The sequence below is a fragment of the Malania oleifera genome, chromosome 10 (genome assembly GCF_029873635.1).
Source record: "Malania oleifera isolate guangnan ecotype guangnan chromosome 10, ASM2987363v1, whole genome shotgun sequence".
Classification (NCBI taxonomy): Eukaryota; Viridiplantae; Streptophyta; class Magnoliopsida; order Santalales; family Ximeniaceae; genus Malania; species Malania oleifera.
Window position 1 is genome coordinate 10,559,114 of NC_080426.1, and position 27,058 is coordinate 10,586,171.

At 37.6% G+C, this 27,058-nt stretch overlaps 1 protein-coding gene and 1 long non-coding RNA gene across 2 annotated transcripts; both read right to left on the reverse strand.

Moving 5' to 3' along the window:
• Nucleotides 1-1,816: 1,816 nt before the first annotated feature.
• On the reverse strand, nucleotides 1,817-3,188 carry LOC131165571 (uncharacterized). Its single transcript, XR_009139599.1, has 2 exons — nucleotides 3,121-3,188; nucleotides 1,817-1,997 (listed from the first exon to the last, which is right to left on the reverse strand). It is a non-coding gene; the product is annotated as an uncharacterized LOC131165571 (long non-coding RNA).
• Nucleotides 3,189-23,756: 20,568 nt separating this feature from the next.
• On the reverse strand, nucleotides 23,757-26,232 carry LOC131165572 (aquaporin TIP1-2). Its single transcript, XM_058123494.1, has 3 exons — nucleotides 25,509-26,232; nucleotides 25,172-25,422; nucleotides 23,757-24,393 (listed from the first exon to the last, which is right to left on the reverse strand). Exons 1-3 carry the CDS (start codon nucleotides 25,639-25,641, stop codon nucleotides 24,019-24,021), a joined length of 759 nt encoding a protein of 252 aa, XP_057979477.1. The 5' UTR covers nucleotides 25,642-26,232; the 3' UTR covers nucleotides 23,757-24,018.
• Between the last annotated feature and the right edge of the window lie 826 nt (nucleotides 26,233-27,058).

Here is a 27,058-nt window from a genome sequence, read left to right on the forward strand (position 1 = left end):
GCTCATACTTGCTCACACTCTTACTGAGGAAAATTCTACGAAATTGCTGGTTGATTAAAAAGTTTTAGTTCTGATTTGCAACTAAGATTTTTATATCAATAAGAAAGAACCATTGGTGACTTCTAAACCTTGAACTTCATATTTTCTATTTAGTTTTAGTTTTGAAGTACGATTAGTTGTCACGACCTGCTCATTTTTCACATATTTTTTTTTCTTTTATAATAATATCATCATAAAATCAATACCACACATCCCACATGCCAGCTCAGCAAGTCACAATCCACCTGGACCCATGGGTACCAGGGATACATCAGAATATATATAGCAGAAGCCTAAGTAGCAGGAAACATACAATCTCATGCATCTCATCATTTCATATATCACAATATACCAGAGTTACTACAAACATTGTATTTCCATATATACATCCCAAAAATGTAATCCAAAGACAATCCCCAAAAAACCTAATTGTCCCTACCAAAAACTTACCCTTCAAAAAGGGCAGATAAACCACACTATGTCAGCGGGGCTTTTCCCGCTCTCCTATTCGGGACTCTTGAAAAATTGTAAAGTTTAGGGGTGAGACACCTCTCAGTAAGGGAAATAAACTAATACCAGTGTGTGGCAACATGAGTATTCCGTGTTCTACATATATCATACATATCATGTTCAGTAACTATTTATCAAATCAGGGAAAACATACATATATCATCAAAACATGGCAGAACATACTGCAATTTCATAATCATATTTCATCTCATATAATAATAATAACATAAAACAATCCCTGATAGGTTAGTTGGCTGTTGTCATGTATTACCCCCACATGACTGGGTTGTGTGGCCCGAAGGCGAACTTGACAATGGTTGGCCGACCACTGCCAAGTCAATAGTCTAGTCTGTAGGTCCGATGGGTCTGCCAAACCTGGTTCGTACACCAGGGGCAATAACAGCACACTTCTTGAAAATAACTAGATCAACCATCCAATCTCACACCACTTCGTACAGCGGCGTTAACACAAATATCATGATCACGAAGACCATGGACACCTAGCAACGGTATCGTGCAAGTGCTAGCCTAAACCAAGCCAACCATGTAATGACCTCAAAATTCTATCTTTTTTTTTTTTTTTTTCTTATACAGTAAACATTCCTACGCAGCGGAAACATATATCATGAAACCATTTATACATAAACTGTACAATACCAGATTCTAGAATATACAGACCATACAAAAATGTCACTCCAGTATCATCTATCCCAAAAACATACACAATTTTGCCAAAAACTCACCCTATAACCAGGGTGACCAAACACTCTCTCTATCCGCGAGCCTGATCTGCTCGCCTATCTGGCTCACCTGAAAAATGTTAGAATAAAGGGGTGAGTCGACGCTCAGTAAGTGGAAATATGCTATTACTAGTGTGTGGCAACTAAGTTAAGGATACTTTTAAAATAATGACTTAACTGTAATGCAATAAATCATCTATAAATCATATCTTTCAAGCATATCTCTCTTTCTTTATTTAAAACATATTGTATCATCTATTTTCTACTTTTCATACTTGTAATATCATACTATACTGTAAAACTGTAAACATATATATATAACTGTGCTTTTATCCCTGGGTGTAACGACCCGCTCCTTTTTCGCATATTATTATTTTTATTTTATATAAATAAATTATCATCACATCATACATTCCAGCTCAGCAGGACACAATCCACCTGGACCCGTGGGCACCAGGGATATAACAAAACATACAGCAGAAGCCTACGCAGCAGAAAGTTCAAAATTATATGCATCTCATCACAATGTGCATAACACATACCAGAGTCACTACAATTACTATCTCACAGTATATACATCCCAAAAATGAAATCTAGGGACAATCCCCACAAAAACCTAACTGTCCCTACCAAAAACTTACCCTTCCAAAGAGGGCAACCAACTGATCTAGATCAGCGGGGCTTTTCCCGCTCTCCTATCAGGGGCTCCTGAAAAATGTATAAGATTTAGGGGTGAGACACCTCTCAGTAAGGGAAATAAACTAATACCAGTGTGTGGCAACATGAGTATTCTGTGTTCTACATATACCATACATAACATATTCAATACTGTTTATCAAATCTGGGAAAACATATGCATATCAACACATAGCAGAATATACTGCATTTTCATAAACATATCTCATCTCATACACTAATAATAACATAAAACAATCCTGGTAGGTTAGCTGGCTGTTGTCATGTATTACCCCCACATGACTGGGTTGTGTGGCCCGAAGGCGGGACTTGACAATAGTTGGCCGACCACTGCCAAGTCAAACAGTAGTCTGTAGGTCCGATGGGTCTACCCAGACTGGTCCGTACACCAGGGGCGATAACAGCACACTTCTTGAAAATAACCACATCGACCATCCAATCTCACACCACTCCGTACAGCGGCGTTAACACAGATATCATGATCACGAAGACCATGGACACATAACAACGGTACCGTGCAAGTGCTAGCCTAGACCAAGCCAACCAGGTTCTGATATCATATACATATACTAAAATCGTGATACATAAATATCTCATATCATTTATTTTCGCATCAATCATATCATTTCACATATATACGTGTATCATAAAAATCATCGGCCCGTACGCCGGTATTACACATTTTAATATAGCACGGCCCGTACGCCGGCAAATCACATAGCACAGCCCGTACGCTGGCAATCCACATAGCACGGCCCATACGCCGGCAATCACATAGCACAGCCCGTATGCTGGCAAATCACATAGCACAGCCCATACGCTGGCAAATCTCATCCACATAGCACGGCCCATACGCCGGCAAATCACATATACATATAAAAATATCTCGGCCCGTACGCCGGTTTTCCATCATAGAAATCCATATCATCCCCATTCCAAAAAAAACAGTACAAAACATTTTTATACTCATGCCACACTAAACAAATTTTCCTCGTATTCAACATATCATCATTTAAACAGTATTTTCCAAATATAAATCATATATATAAATATATTTATTTTTCCTAAAACCAGATGCTACATATATGTATACATGCATTTTCTTAAACAAAACTAGCTTAGTTTATCCCCTTACCTGATTCCTGAAAAGCCCCTAAGAAAATCTCCCCCGTACCCACAAGGTTCTCAACTCAACACCCTGAAAATGAAAATTCGCAGAATTAAAGTTCAGTATTTTCGTACGTACAACATTTTCTATAACTACCACTAAGTCAAATTCGACTTTAAAAAGTCTTACCTCAACTTAGGGATGATTTCCCACGTTCCCAATCAACACCCTGGAACTGAAAATTTCCAGTATTAAAGTTCAGTATTTTTACGCGTATATCACTTTCTTCAACTGTCAAAAATCCAAATATTGAATATAAAGCCTTACCTTGAATTTGGGATGAAATCCAATTTCGTTTTCCTGACGATCCGTTCCGGCAAACTTGTAGAGAATTTCGCCAGGAGCGTCGTGGTGGTTTCGGTTTGTCGATCCGGCGTAAAACTAACCCGAAATCGAAGAGAGAGAGAGAGTTGTAGGAGAGAGAGAGAGAGAGAAAGTGAGAAAGAAGAGAGACACGGCCAACAAATCCAAAAAATTGGATTTCCTTCCAAAGCTTCTTAAAGAAGCTTGCTAATTTAATAATATATATATATATATAATAAACCTAAAGTAAAGTAAAGAAGCTTTCATACCTTTTATATATATATATATATATATATACACACACACACACACAAGTATATATATATATATATATATATTTGTTCCTTATCATACTGTTTATTTTATTTATTAATTTAATTAATTAATTTTATTTTATTATTTTATTATTATTATTATTATATATTTTTTTTTCGGGTTACTACATTCCTCCCCCCTTAAAAGAATTTCGTCCTCGAAATTTACTGTTTCCGTACTCGCCATCCTTTAATCAGGAAAAAGGGTCTACTCATTTTATTACCTATCCTCACTTATGGCGGAGGAATACCGTGGTTATATCTCGAGTCTTGGAAGATTACATATAAAAAAAAAACCATTCTCCCAAAACTAAAGTACTACACTATTCAACCATTACATGTACCTGCAACAGAAAACTACTTAACTATTTACATTTATTCACTCAGACTTCTTGAAATAAATGCGGATACCTTTGCTTCATCTGCTCCTCAGACTCCCAAGAAGCCTCTTCTACTGCATGATTCCTCCACAAGACTTTTACTTGAGGAATCATCCTGTTACGTAGCTCTTGCACTTTCCTATCCAGAATCTGTATTGGTACCTCCTCATATCCCAGTGAATCACTAAGCTCTAACTCATCATAATTGATGACATGAGAAGGGTCTGGGATGTATTTCCTCAACATAGCTACATGAAATACGCTGTGAATCCTGGACAATACAGGTGGCAAAGCTAGCCTGTAGGCTACCGATCCCACTTTATCTAGAATCTCAAATGGACCGATAAACCTAGGACTAAGTTTACCCTTCCTCCCAAATCGCATAACCCCTTTCATCGGAGCTATCTTCAAAAATACGTGATCACCTACGTCAAACTCTAAATTCCTGCGGCGATGGTCGGCATAACTCTTCTGTCGGCTCTGAGCTGCACTGATCCTGTCCCTGATAAGACGAACTTTATCACACGCCTGCTGAACCAGCTCTGGTCCCACTACTCGCTGCTCACCCACTTCATCCCAAAACAAAGGAGAACGACATCTCCTACCGTATAAAGCCTCAAATGGTGCCATGCCAATGCTAGATTGATAACTGTTATTATACGCAAATTCTACTAATGACATGAACTGAGTCCAACTACCCCCAAAGTCTAGTACACACGCTCTGAGCATGTCCTCTAATATTTGTATCGTCCTCTCAGTCTGCCCGTCTGACTGAGGATGGAATGCCGTACTAAGCGATAACTGAGACCCCAGAGCCTCCTGCAGACTCCTCCAAAATCGTGATGTGAATCGTGGGTCTCGATCCGACACAATAGATATAGGCACCCCATGAGAACGTACTATCTCCTGAATGTAAATCTCCGCTAAACGGCTGAGGGAGTAGCTGATCTTGATGGAAATAAAGTGGGCCGTCTTTGTCAATCGATCAACAATCACCCAGATGGCATTATGTCCATGTAATGCCGTCGGCAGTCCTGACACAAAGTCCATCGATATGTGATCCCACTTCCACTCCAGGATGAATAACGGCTGCAACTGCCCTGCCGGTCTCTGGTGCTCAGCCTTTACCTGCTGGCACGTCAAACACTGCGCTACATACTCAGCAATCTCTCTCTTCATACCACTCCACCAGTATGACTCTCGCAGATCTCTGTACATCTTCGTACTACCGGGATGAACTGTATACAAAGATCTGTGAGCCTCCTCTAGAATGGTCTTCCTGATCTCAGTATCGGCAGGAACACATAATCTGGAACGGAACCGCAAAGCTCCGTCATCTGCAATACTGAACTCCTCCCCCTGCCCACTCTGTACTCTGTCTATCACCTCCACTAGCTCTGGATCTTCCTTCTGGGCAGCTTTAATTCTCTCCTGTAGAGTAGGCTGTACCACTAGGCTGGCAATACATACTGGGAGATCACTCTCCACCAACTCTATGCCGAGTCTCTCCAGATCCATTATGATCGGATGCTGGATCCCCATAGCCGCCAACACCGGCTCCCTGGATTTCCTGCTCAACGCATCAGCTACCACGTTTGCTTTCCCTGGGTGATAACTGATGGTACAATCAAAATCCTTAATCAGCTCCAACCACCTTCTCTGCCTCATATTCAGTTCTTTTTGTGTAAAGAAATACTTCAAACTTTTATGGTCGGAGAAGATCTCACACTGCTCACCGTACAGGTAATGCCTCCAAATCTTCAGTGCGTGTACCACTGCAGCCAACTCAAGATCATGGGTAGGGTAGTTCTTCTCATATTCTTTCAACTGCCTAGATGCATACGCCACTACCCTGCCATGCTGCATTAATACACAGCCAAGTCCCTTCAAGGACGCATCACTATAAATGGTATACCCTTCACCCCCACATGGGATGATCAACACTGGTGCTGTGACTAGTCTCTGCTTCAGCTCCTGAAAACTCTGCTCACAACTATCGTCCCACTCAAATCTAACATTCTTCCTCGTCAGTCGTGTCAAGGGCCCTGACAAAGTTGAGAATCCCTCAACAAAACAACGGTAATAGCCTGCTAGCCCCAAGAAACTCCTGATCTCCTGGACATTTCTCGGTCTAGCCCAATTCACTATAGCCTCAATCTTGCTAGGATCCACAGAAATACCGCCTCCAGATACAACATGCCCCAAGAACACGACCTTCTCCAGCCAAAATTCACATTTACTGAACTTGGCGTACAACTTCTTTTCCCGAAGTGTCTGCAAAACCTGCCTCAAGTGCGTCTCATGCTCCTCATAGGTCCTAGAATAGACCAGTACATCATCAATAAAAACAACAACAAACTGGTTTAGGTATTGGTGGAAGACTCTATTCATCAAGTCCATAAATACCGCAGGAGCATTCGTCAAACCAAACGGCATCACTAGAAACTCGTAATGCCCATACCTAGTCCTGAAGGCCGTCTTTGAGACGTCTTCTGCTTTCACCTTCACCTGATAGTAGCCAGATCTGAGGTTAATCTTCGAATACACCCGTGTACCCTGGAGCTGGTCAAACAAATCATCGATACGGGGTAGAGGATACTTATTCTTGATTGTCACTTTATTTATCTCCCTATAGTCTATACACATCCTCATAGTCCCGTCTTTCTTTTTCACAAATAAAACTGGAGCTCCCCAAGGAGATACACTGGGCCGTATGAAGCCCTTATCTAGCAGATCTTGCAACTGATTCTTCAATTCTGCTAACTCCACTGGCGCCATTCGATAAGGTACTTTAGAAATCGGCGCTGTACCGGGAGGTAGATCAATAGAGAAATCCACCTCACGGTCGGGTGGCAAGCCTGGTAACTCATCTGGAAAAACATCCACAAACTCCTTCACTACAAGCGTGCTAGCAAGTTTTGACTCATTCTCTGACATCTCTTTCACAACCGCCACAAACCCCTGACAACCACTCAGCAATAGTCTCCTGGCCTGAATAGCTGAAACTAGCTGAGGCGGGGATTGTACATGTGACCCTACAAACTTGAATTCTGCTTCCCCCGGGGGTCTAAATATCACCTCTCGTGCACGACAATCTATGCTGGCAAAATTAGCTGCTAGCCAATCCATACCAAATATAACGTCAAACCCATGCATGTCTAACACTATCAAATCAGCAGACAATGTTTTCCCTTGAATCTCTACTGGGCAGTCGCGGAGTACAATACCACACCTCACTACCGACCCAGTCGGTGTAGATACCAACAGTTCAACATCTAATGATTGTGTTTCAGCCTCACATAATTTAATACACCCCAAGGACGCAAACGAGTGTGTAGCTCCTGAATCAAATAATGCAATAACTTTAAAAGAAAGCATAATGACCATACCTGTCACCACGTCACCTGATGCCTCAGCCTCACCCGGCGTCAGAGTAAACACCCTGGCTGGAGCTGTATTCCTCTGCTGGCCCCCCCGTGGTGCTTGATAACCTCCCCGGTATGGTCTAGGAGCTGGAACTGCATCTGGTGGAGTAGGGCAGTCTCGTACCATGTGCCCCGATCTACCGCAGCGATAGCACACTGGAGCTGCATCTGGCGGGGTAGGACAATCTCGCACTATATGTCCCGATCTACCGCAGCGGTAGCACACTACACCACCAGCTCGACACTCTCCCCAGTGCCTCCTACCACAAGTCTGACAAACTGGAGGACCCTACCCTGTTTGCACCTCGCGTCCTCCCGTCTCCTGTCTCCGCCCTCTACCATGATTACCTCTCCTCCACTGGCCCGGCCTGTGACCCTGCTGGTAGCTCGTAGATGCAGATCTCTTCCTCTGTCCCTGCTCGTCCGCATCAAGACGCTCACCAATCTCTGCCAAGGACGCCCTGTCGACCAACTCAGCGAAGTCCTGGATCCGCAGCACCACCACTTGCCTAAATATACTCCGCCTCAAGCCTCTCTCAAACTGCCTCGCCTTCTTCACCTCATCAGGAACAATGTATGGGGCGAATCGAGAGAGCTCGATAAAACGTGCTGCATATTGCTGAACGGATAGCTGTCCCTGCTTCAGACTCAGGAACTCTTCTACCTTAGCCTCCCTCACAGTAGCTGGAAAATATCTGTCAAAGAACAAATCTTTAAACCGGTCCCATGTCATAGCTATTGGAGTCACCCTTTGCTGCTCTAATAGTCTCACCGCAGTCCACCACCTCTCAGCCTCTCCTGTCAATTTATAGGTGGCAAAAAGGACCCTCTGTTCCTCAGTACATTGCAGCACAGCCAAGATTTTCTCAATCTCCTGCATCCAGTTCTCAGCGGCTACAGGATCAACTCCACCTGAGAACGCCGGAGGATTCATCTTCGTAAATTTCTCTATAGTGCACCCATGGCCTGTAGATGGACCACTCTGCTCCCTCGAGCTTCTAGCAATCTCAGCCATAACCTGCTGAGCCACGCTACGTAATACCGCATCAGAGTCGGTCCCAGCTGCACCTAATGGTCCTGCTCCATCACTGCCACTCGTATGGGCACTATTTCCTTCTGGATCCATCCTGGAAAATAGCAGTTGCAATTCAGTAATCCTATCCTCATAATTTACCCACCTAACCTCACCACTCATCTCAACATTTCTAACTCATTGTTAATCCCCAGTCCTACATTCTAGGAACACAACCCGACAATAGCTTACTATGGTTTTCCTGAAATCGTCACCCCAGGAAAAACACAGAAACTACCACGGAAGTCCTGCTTCTAGACTGTAGAACAAAACCTCAAATCATTTCCTAAACTCTGGTATTGTTCCTGCTGCACTCTAAAGTCTACAGAACCTAGCAACCTAGGCTCTGATACCAACTGTAACGACCCGCTCCTTTTTCGCACATTATTTTTTTTTATTTTATATAAATAAATTATCATCACATCATACATTCCAGCTCAGCAGGACACAATCCACCTGGACCCGTGGGCACCAGGGATATAACAAAACATACAGCAGAAGCCTACGCAGCAGAAAGTTCAAAATTATATACATCTCATCACAATGTGCATAACACATACCAGAGTCACTACAATTACTATCTCACAGTATATACATCCCAAAAATGAAATCTAGGGACAATCCCCACAAAAACCTAACTGTCCCTACCAAAAACTTACCCTTCCAAATAGGGCAACCAACTGATCTAGATCAGCGGGGCTTTTCCCGCTCTCCTATCAGGGGCTCCTGAAAAATGTATAAGATTTAGGGGTGAGACACCTCTCAGTAAGGGAAATAAACTAATACCAGTGTGTGGCAACATGAGTATTCTGTGTTCTACATATACCATACATAACATATTCAATACTGTTTATCAAATCTGGGAAAACATATGCATATCAACACATAGCAGAATATACTGCATTTTCATAAACATATCTCATCTCATACACTAATAATAACATAAAACAATCCTGGTAGGTTAGCTGGCTGTTGTCATGTATTACCCCCACATGACTGGGTTGTGTGGCCCGAAGGCGGGACTTGACAATAGTTGGCCGACCACTGCCAAGTCAAACAGTAGTCTGTAGGTCCGATGGGTCTACCCAGACTGGTCCGTACACCAGGGGCGATAACAGCACACTTCTTGAAAATAACCACATCGACCATCCAATCTCACACCACTCCGTACAGCGGCGTTAACACAGATATCATGATCACGAAGACCATGGACACATAACAACGGTACCGTGCAAGTGCTAGCCTAGACCAAGCCAACCAGGTTCTGATATCATATACATATACTAAAATCGTGATACATAAATATCTCATATCATTTATTTTCGCATCAATCATATCATTTCACATATATACGTGTATCATAAAAATCATCGGCCCGTACGCCGGTATTACACATTTTAATATAGCACGGCCCGTACGCCGGCAAATCACATAGCACAGCCCGTACGCTGGCAATCCACATAGCACGGCCCATACGCCGGCAATCACATAGCACAGCCCGTATGCTGGCAAATCACATAGCACAGCCCATACGCTGGCAAATCTCATCCACATAGCACGGCCCATACGCCGGCAAATCACATATACATATAAAAATATCTCGGCCCGTACGCCGGTTTTCCATCATAGAAATCCATATCATCCCCATTCCAAAAAAAACAGTACAAAACATTTTTATACTCATGCCACACTAAACAAATTTTCCTCGTATTCAACATATCATCATTTAAACAGTATTTTCCAAATATAAATCATATATATAAATATATTTATTTTTCCTAAAACCAGATGCTACATATATGTATACATGCATTTTCTTAAACAAAACTAGCTTAGTTTATCCCCTTACCTGATTCCTGAAAAGCCCCTAAGAAAATCTCCCCCGTACCCACAAGGTTCTCAACTCAACACCCTGAAAATGAAAATTCGCAGAATTAAAGTTCAGTATTTTCGTACGTACAACATTTTCTATAACTACCACTAAGTCAAATTCGACTTTAAAAAGTCTTACCTCAACTTAGGGATGATTTCCCACGTTCCCAATCAACACCCTGGAACTGAAAATTTCCAGTATTAAAGTTCAGTATTTTTACGCGTATATCACTTTCTTCAACTGTCAAAAATCCAAATATTGAATATAAAGTCTTACCTTGAATTTGGGATGAAATCCAATTTCGTTTTCCTGACGATCCGTTCCGGCAAACTTGTAGAGAATTTCGCCAGGAGCGTCGTGGTGGTTTTGGTTTGTCGATCCGGCGTAAAACTAACCCGAAATCGAAGAGAGAGAGAGAGTTGTAGGAGAGAGAGAGAGAAAAAGTGAGAGAGAAGAGAGACACGGCCAACAAATCCAAAAAATTGGATTTCCTTCCAAAGCTTCTTAAAGAAGCTTGCTAATTTAATAATATATATATATATATAATAAACCTAAAGTAAAGTAAAGAAGCTTTCATACCTTTTTATATATATATATATATATATATATATATACACACACACACAAGTATATATATATATATATATATATATATATATATATTTGTTCCTTATCATACTGTTTATTTTATTTATTAATTTAATTAATTAATTTTATTTTATTATTTTATTATTATTATTATTATTATATTTTTTTTTTTCGGGTTACTACACTGGGACTCTGTACGTTATGATTTGACCCCTCATGACAGGGTCGTGCAGCCCGTAGGCGGGACTTTTTCTGGTCGACCCTTCAGATAGGTTATCATATTCTACACTACCTCAGCCCGGCCAAACTGCATCCTCTCCTAAGCTCGAGACTGGCTATTACCTCGTCAAACCGGCCCCCTCAACCTAGTGTAATGGGGAGCTGCATACTCTCTAAGCACGGCTGACGGTACCCACATACTATCTGAGCTATGTTGTTGCACTCTATCTGTATCTAGCAATGGTACCGTGCTCCGTAATCTGTATCTGTCTGTGTAACTTTCCTCAAGGATCTGATACTATATACATATATACATATATATACTTTTTTACTGTTTTCATCGTGTTTCCAAAATTACCATAACTCTGTCTTTCTATACTGTAAACACTGTATCTATAGCATCTTGATGCTACCTTTATATCTCTATCTGTGTATTCTGTATATATATACTCTGTCTGCGTTCTGTATGTTATGGTAATAGGAAGAACATGTCATGTAATAACACTGTATATATGTATATACCGTTCTGTAATAAACTGTAATATAAAATACTGATCTGAGCATCTGTATACATGTATTTGGATATATGTATATAACCGTTTCATGAACTATTCATATAAAACTATATATGCATGCACATTTCTTTGCGAATATAAATCTATCTCTGTATAATCTCATATACTGGAAAACCATATCAAATATATATACTATCTATATCTTTGTATTTGGTATAGTATGATGTTTCATAACAACTGTATAAATTCATTCTTCACATGAAAAGTCTACTTAGGTCACACAAACATTTATGCTCATTTTCTATAAAAACAGTATAACAAATTGACATAAAAATATGCTCAAGAAATCTCTATTAACTTCATTAAAACTCCTAGCATAGCATATTTCCCTTACCTCAACTTTGAAAAGCCTCTATAAAAATCTGGTTGTATACCCGCAGGATTCCTAACCCGACATCCTGAAAACGCAATCCCCCAGAACAAAATATCTGTATTTCCTAGTCTACATCATTTTCTATAACTGTTAGGAAGTCAAAAACTCAATAAAAGACCTTACCCAGAATTTGGGATGAAATCCAACTTCGTTTTCTCGACGATCTGCTTTGGTAGATTTGTGGAAAACTCCGCCAGGAGCGTCGTGGTAGCTTCGGATCATCGATCCGGCGACTAGTGGGGCCGGAAATGAAGAGAGAAGGGAGAGAGAGTCGTAGAGAGAGAGAGAGAGGAGAGAGAGAGAGAGAGAGAGGAAAATGATAAAAATCCTGGATTTCAACTATTTATAGAACAGGGGATTTCGTTAACGAAACCCTGTGTTCGTCGACGAGTCCTTCACAGATTTCATCGACGAGACCCTGTATTCGTCGACGAAATTCAGGCTGCCTCAGAACCCCTCTCGGTATTTTCTTGTCGACGAAATTCTGAAGGCCTTCGTCGACGAGACTCTGTGTTCGTTAACGAAGCTTGGCAATTTTTATGAGATTATTTTGATTTAATATTATCTCCAAAATGCAATGTCATCGACGAAGGCTCCGCATTCGTCGACGAAGTCTACGGCCTCCTTCTGTTTCTGTATCTATTTTCCTCTCTCTTTAATATTTGAATATGGATATTTTCTGGGTCGTTACAAACCAGGTACTGATATCATATACATATACTAAAATCGTGATACATAGATATATCATACCATTCATTTTCACATCAATCATATCATTTGCATATATATATATATATATATACGTGTATCATGAAAATCATCGGCCCGTATGCCGGTATTACACATTTTATCATAGCCCGGCCCGTACGCCGGTAAATCACATTGTACAACCCATACGTTGGCAAATCACATAGCTCGACCCGTACGCCGGCAAATCACATAGCACAGCCCGTACGCTGGCAAATCTCATCCACATAGCACGTGTAATGACCTGCCTAATTAACATAAACATTTTTTTCCCACTGTATATCAACACTATAATAATTATCATACTCTGATACCATAATATTATCCTAAGCAGTGAGAAGCATAATACAAATAAACATTTCCATACATAGTGACATACCATACTGTACAATACTCGAGTGCTATCATATTACCCAAAAGAATATATACATGAGTTACTAAATCCCCAAAATTGCCCTCAGCTAGCTAGGGCAAATACAAAAACCCTCAACTGTACTCACTATACTGTTAGGGCACTACAGACGCCCTTCTATCTGCGAGCCTGATCTGCTCACCTACCTGGATCACCTGAAAAATGTTAAATCAACTGGGATGAGCCAACGCTCAGTAAGGCGATATATGCTATTACTAGTGTGTGGCAAATGAGTCATCATATCATAAAAATCTGTTTCCATATAATCATGTATAACTGGATCTATCAATACAGTACAAATCATAATATTCATTACCATTTTCATGTCATTTAACACATCTGCATTTAAGTTACTATTCAAAATACTTCTAACATATATAAGTAACTTCCTGGTCTCTATAAATCATAATATACATAATAATAACTGTAAAACTTCCCCTGTGGATATCTGTATGTCATGATTTAACCCCTCATGACAGGGTTGTGCGGCCCGTAGGCGGGATCTACACTGGCTGGCCGACCAGGTAAATCACTATACTCCCTCGGTCGAACTGCCCACCTCTACCCATATCTGATGGGGACTGTCCACGTCAAGGGCACTATACGATCGACCTACAGCCTATTATCTGAATAGGCGGTTGCACTCTGTAAACTGTATACTGTATGTAGCTACAGTACCGTGCTTTGTAAACTATATGGTCCAACAGGGTCTGATACTATATACATATTCATTTACACTCTTTCACTGTTTTCATCATGTTTTCAAAATTACTATAACGCTTTCTTTCTATACTTTAAATACTGTAACTTTAGCATCTTGATGCTACCTCTGTATAACTGTCTATATATATACTCTATAAATGCTCTGTCTGTATACTTTGTATGTTATGGTAATAGAAAACATAGCATGCTTTAAACTCTGTAAATCATAGTACTGGAATTACATAATCATAATACTGTATCCGTAATTCGTATAATCATGGTAATAAAATCTGTAAAATCATGGTACTGTAATTCATATAATCATAGCACTAAAATACATAAAATCATGAAACTACAGTTCATAAAACATACTCCCTTATTACATACATATACTCAAGCCACACCATATTGTAATACATAATTTTCGTAAATAAATACACTGCATAATATTTAGAAATTTCCTAGCATAGCATATATCCTTTACCTTAACTCTGAAAAGCCCCTACTGTACTCTAGCCCGATACCCGTAGGACCTTCTATAAAACACCCTGAAACCAATATTTTTTAGAACTAAACATCAATATTTTTCAGCCGGTATCATTTCCTATAACTACCACAAGTCCAAAAGGAGACTAAAAGGTCTTACCCTGAATTTGGGATGATTTCCAACTCCGATTCCCGGACAATCAGCTCCGGTAGATGCATAGAAAACTCTGCTAGAAGCGTCGTGGTAGCTTCGGATCATCGATCCGGCAACTGGTGGGGCCGAAAATGAAGAGAGAAGGGAGAGAGAGTCGTAGGAGAGAGAGAGAGGAGAGAGAGAGAGCGGCGAGAGAAAATGAGAAATATCTCGATTTCCCGCCTTTTATAGGACCAGGTTCATCAACGAGTCACGTCACTTCGTCGACGAGCCTTTCACAAAATTCGTCGACGAGACCCTGTATTCGTCGAAGAAATTCAGAGCACCCCGAACCATCTATTGGTATTTTCTCGTTGACGAAATTCTGAAGACCTTCGTCGACGAGACCCTGTGTTCGTCGACGAAGCCTGGCAAAATTATGAAATTATGATTATTTAATATTTCTCTAAATTGCAATGTCGTCGATGAACGCGGAGCGTTCGTCGACGAAATCTACGGCCTCATTCTGTTTCTGTATCTATTTTCTCTCCCTTTTCTTATTAAAAAACTATTATTCTTCGGGTCACTACAGCATGGCCCGTATGTCGGCAACCATATCCACATAGCACGGCTCGTATGTTGGCAAATCATATATATATAAAAATATCTCGGCCCGTACGCTAGTTTTCCCATCATAAAAACCCATATCATCCACATTCTCAGATAACAGTATTTCACAACATTTTATACTCCTGCCATACAAACGAATTTTCACATATTCAATCATATGATCATTTTCGCAATATTTTGCAAATATAAAACATATATATAAATATATATACATTTTCCGCAAATAAGATGCTAAGTATATATATACATACATTTTCTCAAAAGAACTAGTTTAGTTTATCCCCTTACCTGATTCCTGCAAAGCCCCTAATGAAACTGCCCCGCACCCGCAGGGTTCCTAATTCAACACCCTGAAAATGAAAAATCTCAGAATTAAACTTCAGTATTTCTAAGCGTATAACATTTCTTATAACTATCATTAAGTCAACTTTGGCTTAAAAGCCTTACCTCAACTTAGGGATGATTCCCAACGTTCTCAATCAATACCCCTGGAAACGGAAACTTCCAGTATTAAACTTTAATATTTCTACGTGTATAACACTTTTCTCAACTGTCAAAAATCCAAATAATGAGTAAAAAGTCTTACCCTGGATTTGGGATGGTTTCCAACTTGACTCCACCGACGATTCGTTCCGGTAGACTTGTAGAGAATCTCGCCAGGAGCGTCGTGGTGACTTCGGATTGTCGATCCGACGTAAATCTGGCCCAAAATTGATGAAAGAAAGGGAGAGGACCGAAGGGGAGAGAGAGAGAAAGAGAGGAGAGAAAACTTAATTAGGAAGTTAAATTCGGATTTCCTATATTTATAGAACAGGGAATTTCGTCGACGAGCCCGTCCTTCGTCGACGAGTCCTTCACAAATTTCGTCAACGAAATCCACCCCTCGTCGACGAAATTCAGTCAGCTCAAAAACCCCTCTCGGTATTTTCTCGTTGACGAGCCCCCTGTGTTCTTCGATGAATTCTCTTAAGCCTTCGTTGACGAAACCCTATGTTCGTCGACGAAGTCCTGCTGATCCCCTTTTCCGTTTTTTCTCCCAAAGTTCAATGTCGTCGACAAATGCTCGACAACCTCCTTCTATTTCCGGTCTCCATTTTCCTCTCTTTATTATTTAAATACCATTCTAAATTCGGGTCGTTACATTAGTGATTTAACTTCTACAACCTGCTATGTGTTTGAGAGTGTTTTTGTACGCAGATTCCTATTCTTTTCTATTAGCTTTTTGACGGTTTAAGGTATAGTTGGATCGTTGCACCAAGCATAGGTTGTTGCTTTGAGAGGTTTCTCTTCCTAAAAAAGAGATTGATTATTGTAAAGGTTTTTGTTCCATTGGGAAGGAACAAGGTATAGTGAAATCCTTAAGTGGTTAACCTACGGCGATGACATAGGCTGGGGTAAGCCAAACCTTTAAAAACATCGTGTCACTCTCTTCTCTCATTCTCTTTAAATTCTAGCAACAATATAAACTGCGTGGATGTGTTAATCTTACAAACAACTTTGGATATTAAACAAACCTAAGATTAAAATTGATTGGGTTGATCATCATTGATTGCGGAAATCAAAAAGGTGTACGTTGGTTAATCAACTCCTAAATTCTTTTAACTAATGATTTATTTAGAATATAAGTTATTGAAAAGAGTGATTGTATGTTATTTTAATTTCCAGTTCAAATGTCAACTACAGGACTTGCATATTTATATACAGGGTTGCTAATAATTAAGCTAAACATTGCAAAGCATGCATTAATTGATTACTTGTATAGTGTTTGATTGGGTTGAATAGTTGATTATTTGGTTGTTTATGTTGTGGATGTGGATTGAATAGAATACGTAAGTTTTTCGTGTGGATTGCCTAATCAACAAGAAAATAAGAAGTCTTTAAAAATAACTGTAAAAGGTTAAGATTTCAAGAAGGGACTTAAAAGAAAATTTTTAAATAACCCAATTCACCCCCCTCTTGGGACTACACCTTAGGTTTCAATGAAAATAACCTATGTTTGAAAAGATTTTAGATTTAGATTTGTATTGGATATGAACAAGATGTAATGTAAAATCGTATTGAATTTTATCGAAATTCACTCAACTTCAAATTCAATAGTCGAAATCCATGCTTTTGAACGCTGCCTGATGGTTTTTATTCTTAATTTTCACAATTCCCTCACCAATTTTTTTTTGTTTATAAAAAATTTAATTCCTAAAAAAATTTAATTAACTTTTTTCTTTGCATTTTAAACCCTAAACTTAAAAAAATAAAGAAAATTACAAATAATTGTCAATTGTAAATGAATAAGATTATCGTAAAAAAAAAAAATGCATAACAGATATACGCATACAGAAGAGTCATATTCTAAGAAAAGCGAAAATATTATTCCAACAATAACATTTGAAATAATGATGTTAACTTTTTGAGTTCGATCCCTATTTTAATGTTGATAAAGTACAAGTTACTTATGTGTGTATTTAGTGATTGAATATGTTATAATTTAACACACACATAAGGAGAATGAAATTGAAAGCCATGAATGATGTAAAGACTATACACTCATGCGCTTTCCATGAAGTCAAAAGAGTAAAGAAGAAGTCATTTTGATTTAATTTGTATTACATTTAATTTTTATATCTTTGGTTTGTAATAATGCATGCATTTGCATTATATGGATTGAATGTTTAGATTGACTATAGATAGACCTTAGGGCACCTAAGACGATAAAAGAAAAAAAAAAACATTTTTCTTAAACAACTAAAATCATTCATAAAAGGTTTTCATCATTTAGGGTCAACAATAGGGCCAAACATGAGCTTTTAAATAGCCCCGATCGACCGACCTAGTAACATTTAAATCACCACGATCGACCAAACACATTGTAGGCCAGAAGTCAAAATGTCGACCATGTAACACCCCGACCCCGAGGGGCCTGGGATATTAACTTTTTACTACTAATTTACAGCGGAAGCAAATAAACTCAATTTTTATTCAAACCAGAGCGCTAATTATTCATGTTACAATCACTTATTTCAAAAGAAGAAAATTACACAAACGTAAATATCTGAAATCATACTATTTTCTAATTAATCTTTATTTTTCTAATCCCCACCCGCATGCTTGCTAAGCCTGATTTCCGACATGTCCTTCAGAGTTATCTGAAATAAAATATGATTGGGGTGAGACGACGCTCAGTAAGTAAATAAGATTATTATTAGTGTGTGGCTAAAATGAGCTTTTAAAGAATTTTGTAAAACAATATTTAATAATATAACTTCAAGACTGCTTTTAGAATAAATATAAATTTAAAAATTTCTGCATAAAACTTTTGTCATCAATTTCAACAGTAAATTTTTATAATCATATATTATAACTGCTAAATTAAACTTTTAACTTTAAAACTGTAAAAACATTTAATGATAAACATACATATACTTTTCCTTATACGTTTTCCTTAGATCGTCATTTAAGCACCAGAATGATCCTTTTCACGTAAACTTATACTTTTCCTTCAAATCATCAGTAACTTGTATACGTAATTAAATATGTATAAACATATATTATAAAAACCACCCTTAGGCCTGTTTGCCGTAAGTCATGTTTACCCCCATGACTGGGTTGTGCGGTCCGAAGACTGGACTTAGCTGGCTGGCCGACCAAACTAAATCAACGTACGTAAACTTTAAGTGAGATTTTCCTTATTAAGTCCTGGACTTAAACCAGGTGTGCACTCAGGAGAAATCCACTAACATAAATAACCACTCTGTAAACAGTGTGGGTGCACTCTGATCCGTATAAACTTTAACCTGCGGTACCGAGCATCTGTAACTTTGAACTTTCGTTGCCATAAGGGGTTTGAAAATCATCTTATTATAATTTATGCAATTTAAAATAATATCGTGAAAATCTCATCTTTACTCATATTTACATAAAAAAAATGTAACGTAGAAATAAACTCATGCCACACAATTTTTGTGTTAAAAATATATATAATTTTATTTTTGAATAGAAAGAAATGCTGAAAATTTACCCGAGGGGATTGGAACATTTCTTAACCCAAAAATAGATGCAAGTATAGTAAAGATAGAACTGGTATAATTAAATATGCGTGAAAATAAACTCATGAAAATTTTGTGGAACTAATTGACATAATTAAAATTTACGTACAAAATAAACTCGGGTAAGAATTTAAAATAAAAAGAAACTAACATAATCAAAATTTACTTACCTTCTTCTTTTACGTGTGCTACGAACACAATAATTATCTTTAAGAAATGAGATCGGAAAAAGTGGGTGATTAAGAATTTATTCAAAAATTCTCTCTCCACCACAAATTCTTTCACTCACTAATCCTTCTCTTCCTTGGAAAATTGTTGTGAAAAATGAAGGTTGAGAGCTCCCTATTTATAGGAAAATTTTGGGGAAGAAATAGAATTTATAAAAGTGTGGGGAGATAGGTGAAATTATAATTTTAAAAATTAAAGAATGGGCAAGGTATGGGTTGAGTGGAGGCTATTTAGGAGTGCTTGCCACCATTCCCACTAAATAAATTTTTAATTAATTACTTTCCTAATTAATTAATCCATTACCTAACTAATTATTTTATTATTTTATTATTTTCTTAATCATTATTATCATTATTATTATCATTGTTATTAATTTTAAACTTGAGTGGAGGCCATTTGGGAGTGCTTGCCACCATTCTCACTAAATAAATTTTTAATTAATTACTTACCTTATTAATTAATCCATTACCTAACTAATTATTTTATTATTTTATTATTTTTCTTAATCATTATTATTATCATTGTTATTAATTTTAAACTATATTTAGTATTTATTTTATTTTATTTTATTTTTGAACAAGAATTAAATTTAAATTTTAAAAACTCATGTGGGCCCCACATGGTCTTGTGGGCCCCATGTAGTCTTGTGGGCCCCACACAATTTCGAGACCCAAATGGATCGTACGTAATTCCAATAACTCTTATACGATTTTATGCATCCTGCATAGTTTTGAGACTTGTGAAAACCTTCATACGGTTTCGGGACTCATGTGGACCCCACACAGTCTTGTGGGCCCCGCATAGGATACCTATATTATTATTATTTTATCATATATTTCTTCAAGTTATATCAGTTAAAACATTGTTTTATGTACTCATTTACGTATATAAACAGTGTCTTGTGGCTCCGGGACTCATATAGACCCCACATAGTCTTGTGGGCCCCACATATGATACCTATATTATTATTATCTTATTATGTATTTTGACAAATTATGTCTGTCAAAACACTATTTTATGTGTATATACTTATTTACGTGTACAAATAGTGTCTATCCTGTTTATCCTATGAAATTCCATTTTGACCAGGCCGACCTCCAGGGAGCGACTGAGCCGCAATGGTCTCTGAGCACTCGCTAAGACAAGGTCTTTCTTAGGCATCAAATATGGAATCAAGGATCCTACAGAAAAATACTTATATATTGATATTAACTAAATGACCATTTTTATTATTTTATTATTATTGTACTTTAATCATATATATATATATATATATTTTTTTTTTGGGTCATCACAGACCATGCCTCGAGCGACTGACCTAAAATGAACATACATTCCATAGTCAACCGAACCATGAAACTTGGGTTTTCTACCGTCCCCGGGCGACCGAACTTCTAATTCAAAATATGCCTCAGTCGACTAACCTTCAAAGACCGGCAGACCAAACCTTAGGACAGGTGACCGAAATCACGAAAGAAAGGAAAATCGTCCAAGGTCAGCCAACCGGCCCTTTGCTCGGCCAACCGAACCTCTTCAGATTGTTGTGTGTGTTCAGCCGAGCAACCAAAGCATCGATCAACCGAACCTCTCAGGTTGGGTTAATTTCCAGCGCTTAATCGTCATTAATTTTTTAATTAAACATCTCTAAAATGACAAGCGTGTCCCTCAACAGTCACTTTTTCATAAAAACTATAAATACCCCTTTAATTTGTTTAATTAGCAACTTTGATTAGCCAATAATTTTCTCTCAAATATTTTTTTAATCTCTTGTTAATCAAAGTTCCCCAAACTTATTTCATTACAAAAATCTTTTCTTTGTAAAAATTTATAAACTCTCCCTCTCTCTTTCATTTTATTCTTTTGACAAATCATTTTGAAAGAGAGCTTTTTGTTTGGGCATTTATTTCATTCAAAAGTTTTTACTCTCTCTTTGCTTGCTTTTTTTGGAAAATATTTTTGAGAGTAAAGCTTTGAGTTTCTTCCAACTATCTTTTTTAATAGACATTTTTTTGAGAAATATTTTATAGGGTTAAATCTTTAAAGTGTTTTATAATATATATCATCTTTCAAAGATTGGAAAATTATTTTGAAAATACTCATACTTTACTGAGCAAATTTCATATCATTAGAGAGTGAATTTTTTAGAGCTTCAATGTGTACATGTCAGCTTGTATTTTTAGAAACATTATTATGTACAAAAATATTTTTATGTATTGTTTGGGTTCATCCTGTAAATTGAATGGGGAGTCTCTACCCTGTAAGGGAGACCGATTGGATTTAGCTCGTAATTGAACTGGGGAGTCTCCGCCTTGTAAAGGAGACCAGTTCGGTTCGGCCTAATAATTGAGTTAGGGTTTTTCTTCGCTCTGTAATGAGAGGTTGTAAGGTTGGGGTCAACCCTGTAGTCTGACTTAAGGTTTACCTTACCTCGTAAGGAAATGTTGTAAATAGCTTATATTTCGCCTGTTTATGTGAGTAGGGATAATGAAATCCTTGGAGGGTAAGCCCAAGGCGGGGACATAGGCTAATTTGGCTGAACCTCAATAACAAATATCGTGTCTCTCTCTCTCTCTATCTCATTAAATTACTGCACTTTAGTTTCCATACGTGTGTGTTTGCTTATTTACTATTATAATTATTCGCATGCGCACATTTAATTTAAATGAGATATGCTGTACACGTGTATGTCTACACTGATAGTTTAATTATTTTACATACATGATTTTTATACTAAATAAGATATGAACTATGGTGAATAAACAAATATTTAAATCAGTCAAAAAGTTTTAAAACTCAATTTACCCCCTCCGGGATCACACAAATTCTAACAAATTATGACCTAAGTTTGCAAGTGTATCAAGTAGTGTTTGTCAATAAACCTAACTAAATAACAGTTACATAATTAAATTGGGATAGCAAACACCTAATGACAAATATTTGCTATTTAGGGAAAAAAAAAGTTGATAGAACTGTGCTTGTTTTAAATTGTATTGCAATGTTTAGTTTGTTTCATTTATGATTAAGCAATTTAAAAAATAAAATCTAAAAAAAAAAAAAATTGTTCCTCACTATCAAATTTGAGTTTGGTAATATTTATGGTTTTTTTTTCCTATAAATATTGGTGAGTAAAACATGCAAGCATCTATTTTCACAACAATAATTGAAAATTACATAATTATTTTTTTTTACAAACCATAATTAAGTTAATATGAAAAATACATAAAAAATAACAACTGTTAAATTCTTTTTACTTACTTGCATATAAGCTTATGGATGAATGTAGATACATATATGAAATTATGCTCTAATTCTAGTAAAGTAATTTAGACCATATCATATTTTATTTAAATTTAAAAATTATAAATTTAAATCTCAAATTCTAAATCCTCAAATAGTTTTTCTAGAGTGAATTAACTTATTATTTAATTACGAAGCAACCATCTATAAATCATTTTAAACATAAACTATGAATATAACCAAATAGACATGATGAAAAATTTGTTCGACAAATGATATTATAATAAGTATATAATAAGGGTAGAGGGAATTACTAGGGTTTATATGCTATTTGTACTCAAGACATCTATGAGAAAATATATAATGCATTTAGTTAAATTCAAACATCGTGTAGCTAAATTAAGGGTGCAGAGATTGATGAAAATAAGACAGATTAAAATGTAATAAGCCGAACAATCAAATAACATGTAATTTTTAGGAAATGACTTGTTAATTATTTTGCTATAGCTCACATAAAAAAGTGTTTTAAATGATTCATTAAAATAATGAGGAAGACACTTATTTTTTCTGGAATTAGGTAAGAATATAGGAAAAATATCATAAATCTTTCATGAGATTTGTCAAAAAGATATAAATTTTTTCTTTAAAAAAATTATCCTTTTATAAAACTCAAGGAAGGAAAGATTTATACTTTTTTGGCATATCTCAATAAAAGTATACAATTATTTTTAAAAAAAATTAAAAAAAAATTTGTATCTTTTTAATAAATATAAAAAGAAAAAAATATCTGACTCAAAGAAAATTTGTATGTTTTTGTCAAATTTAAAAGAGGTCAATATTAACTCACATAAGTCAATTTCTAGAAGTTATCCAAAAAGAAGATATGCTTATAGATTAAATCCTTGCCAAACAGACATCACCAATCATTAAGTACTGAGAAATAAAAGCTAAAGAAAACACTGCTAGAAAAAATAAAGTAGAAATGAACCAAACCAGCCCTTTAAGGCATATAACCCGAGCAAGAAAAAATAATAATAATAATAATTCGCCGACCCGTTAAAAAATTATACTCCTTTTTCCAGACATTGATAGCACAGCACACTGTCGCAAATCAGTAAGGAGAAAATTCTAATAGTCTGTGGTGGGGAGCTGCTCATGCGGGCTTTGGCCAATGAAGATGTTGTCATAGACGATGGCTGCAATGGCAGCGCCAATGAGTGGGCCGAGCCAGTAGACCCAGTGATTGGCCCATGACCAGCTCACCACGGCGGGCCCGAACGACACAGCCGGGTTCATGGAGGCTCCATCGAAGGCCCCGCCCGCTAAGATGTTGGCGCCCACGATGAACCCGATTGCGATGGGGGCGATGGTGCCCAGGTTGCCCTTCTTGGGATCCACTGCTGTGGCGTACACCGTGTACACTAGCCCAAACGTCATGACGATCTCGAACACCAGCGCGTTCCACACAGACACCCCAGAGGAGAGTGAGAATCCCGATGTCTCCTGCAATGTTGTTGGATCATGGTTTAAGGTTACAATTTTGAATCTCGGGGAAAAAAATTTTAAAGATAAAAGTCTAAAAATTATTTTAAAAATAAAAATTATAACTTAACTCTAACGGAAGGAAGCTGTAATTTGGTTGCAATGGAGAGAATGCGGATTTCAATTAAAAGAAGAATGAGTCTTATATTCACATTTTTTAGTTGATTGGATGCTCAAATTTTGGTGTTATAAGGTCAATTTAAAATTTAATAGTACCTAAATATTGGATGAAATCATAATAAAGCTATATTAGGGACACATGAAATCATAATAAATTATATATGCCTAAAAAAAAGTTATTTATGGGTGAGAGGGCTATAATTGAGGATTCATTTAATAAGAGTTTTAGTTATTTTTGTCATTTGACCTGTCTAATTGTTTAAAATGAACAATTCAATTTTTTTACGCTCTGAATAATGTTTGTAAGTTTATTTTCTATAATTATGAATTCCATTCACCTATTTTTTGTTATTATTTCAAAAGAAAATTTAAATATGAATTCATTTCTTAGAGTTTGAAATCTGGATTGTGAGTTTAAATTTAATATAATATAATTTCATATTGAATTCTATTAAACCATTGATCACAAGTGCAAATTTAAATTTCGATCGTAATTATAAATATGAGTGCTTACGTACTTCACTTGTAAATTTTCTCTTAATTATCTAAAATTTTATCTTTTAAAATATAATTAATAAGATTTGGGTTTTCAAAGCAGCAAAGCAGGTCAGTTTATTACCAATCCGCCAGTGGCAAACTTGAGAAGCAAGCAAGCGACGACAGAGCCAAGACACTGAGCAATCCAATACAAAATGCCCCTCATCAACGTTATGTTCCCTCCTAGGAATGCGCCAAACGTCACCGCTGGATTCACGTGACCACCCGATATGTTCGCCCCCACCGCAACCGCCACGAACAGCCCAAATCCGTGCGCCAGCGCCGCAGCCACCAGCCCCGCCGGCGTACTCGACCCGTTGTCCGTCAGCTTGTCTGCCCGCCACCCAAAAAAACACACAAAATTAATCAGTAATCCGTTTTTCAGATATTATAAAATAATAAATAAATAAGTCACGTACTGAAAGCCATGCCGGAGCCCTCTCCGGCGAAAACAAAAATAAGCATGGAGATGAACTCCGCAAGCGCCGCCCTGAGCGCGTCCGGCCGACTCGCCTCGACGGGCGTCCCCATTGCAATTCTGTAGATAGCCATTTTCTCCCTAGCTCCTCGTTCTGGAACTTCAGCTCTGAGCTCTTTTACCACTTCAGCCCAGAACTATATTACATCTATGTTCTGGCGCGTCTCCTTTAATAGGGCTAGATAACCGGCCGAGGAACCGGTATATCCGGTATCCGGTAATGGCTCTTTCGACGAGATGAAGTAATTTTCGGGAAGACACATGGCGGTGGCTTTACAGCTAACAGGCGTGATCACATCGCTCTCGTCGTGCCACGTGTGTGGCTGTAACGTCGGTTCGGCCCCGCAGATCGGCGACGACGGGAACGACCGCCGACAATGTGATCCGGCGGGTCCCGCCCGGAGGTTGTTGCGTCGGCACCCGAAGCTCGTGGGCGCGAGATGGTCGGCGAGTTATTGTACGAGATGGCCGACCTTTGAATATTCAAAATGCACGTGAGTTTCTGGTTTTGTTGCCGTGTTAGTCGGGACAGCTGGGGTGTTCGGGATGAGATCGATCTGACGGTGGAAAGCGCGAGCCTTCGAGAAATTTGGACGAGTGATGAACGGTGATGGGGGTGTGATGTGCATATGGTGGGGTGGAGTTGGCTTGGCGCCGGAGAGGAGTAGAACCTTTGGCGTTGGAATTAAATTAAATGGTTGAAGGAATTGGGGTGTGATTGCACTTTGTTTTTTGAGGGGCAATGATGGGAAATGGGTAGATAAACTTGTTTCGGATGGGGGCTTGAATCCGAATAAATGGCGCTTACTGAATATTTAACCTTTTTTCCCACTATGCTATCTTAATCAAATTTGTTCCTAGTGAAATTTTGGCTAGACTCATTAGCCTTGTGATTTTTTACTTTTTGGTTTGAAGAGTTTTTTCACATTAAATTTACTTGTCTCCCCCGCAGGTTCTTACAAGTAATGGATTGGTACGTATTTCATTTTCATTAGACTGGTTTCCAAGATGACTGGGTTTAACTTGTTTGAAAGATGGAGATAAATACAAATAAAATAATTTACTTGAATGATAGAAATAATCATATGTGGAAGGATAAAATGAAGCCCGTTTGTTCTTAAAAACTTGCATTTGCTTGTATAGATTCCTCATTTTGTCCGAGGCTGATATAATAAAATTGTGCAAATTTTTATTTCATAAAATGAAGAAAATACAGAAAACAAATATGAAATACAGGGAAAATAAATTTTACATTGAAAATAAAAATAAATAAAAAAGTAGAAAAAAAAAAAAGAAATATAAAAGTGGGCTAGCATCTTCAGTTTCAAATTTAAACCTACAAATAAAGAATTAACAATTAGACATGTGAGAAATATGTGAACATTAAAATAAATGAGGATTGTTTAAATTTAGTGTTGATTGACTTAATTAATATTAAATTGATTAGATCCCCAAGCCTATAAATAAAGGCTTTTTGGAAGTGAGACAAAC

Coding starts and splice junctions, on each gene's coding strand:
- LOC131165572 (XM_058123494.1), bottom strand. CDS start 25,641: ATGGCTATCTACAGAATTGCAATGGGGACGCCCGTCGAGGCGAGTCGG. Junction 25,423..25,508: donor GGGCTCCGGCATGGCTTTCA/GTACGTGACTTA, acceptor GGTGGCGGGCAG/ACAAGCTGACGGACAACGGG. Junction 24,394..25,171: donor AGTTTGCCACTGGCGGATTG/GTAATAAACTGA, acceptor ACAACATTGCAG/GAGACATCGGGATTCTCACT.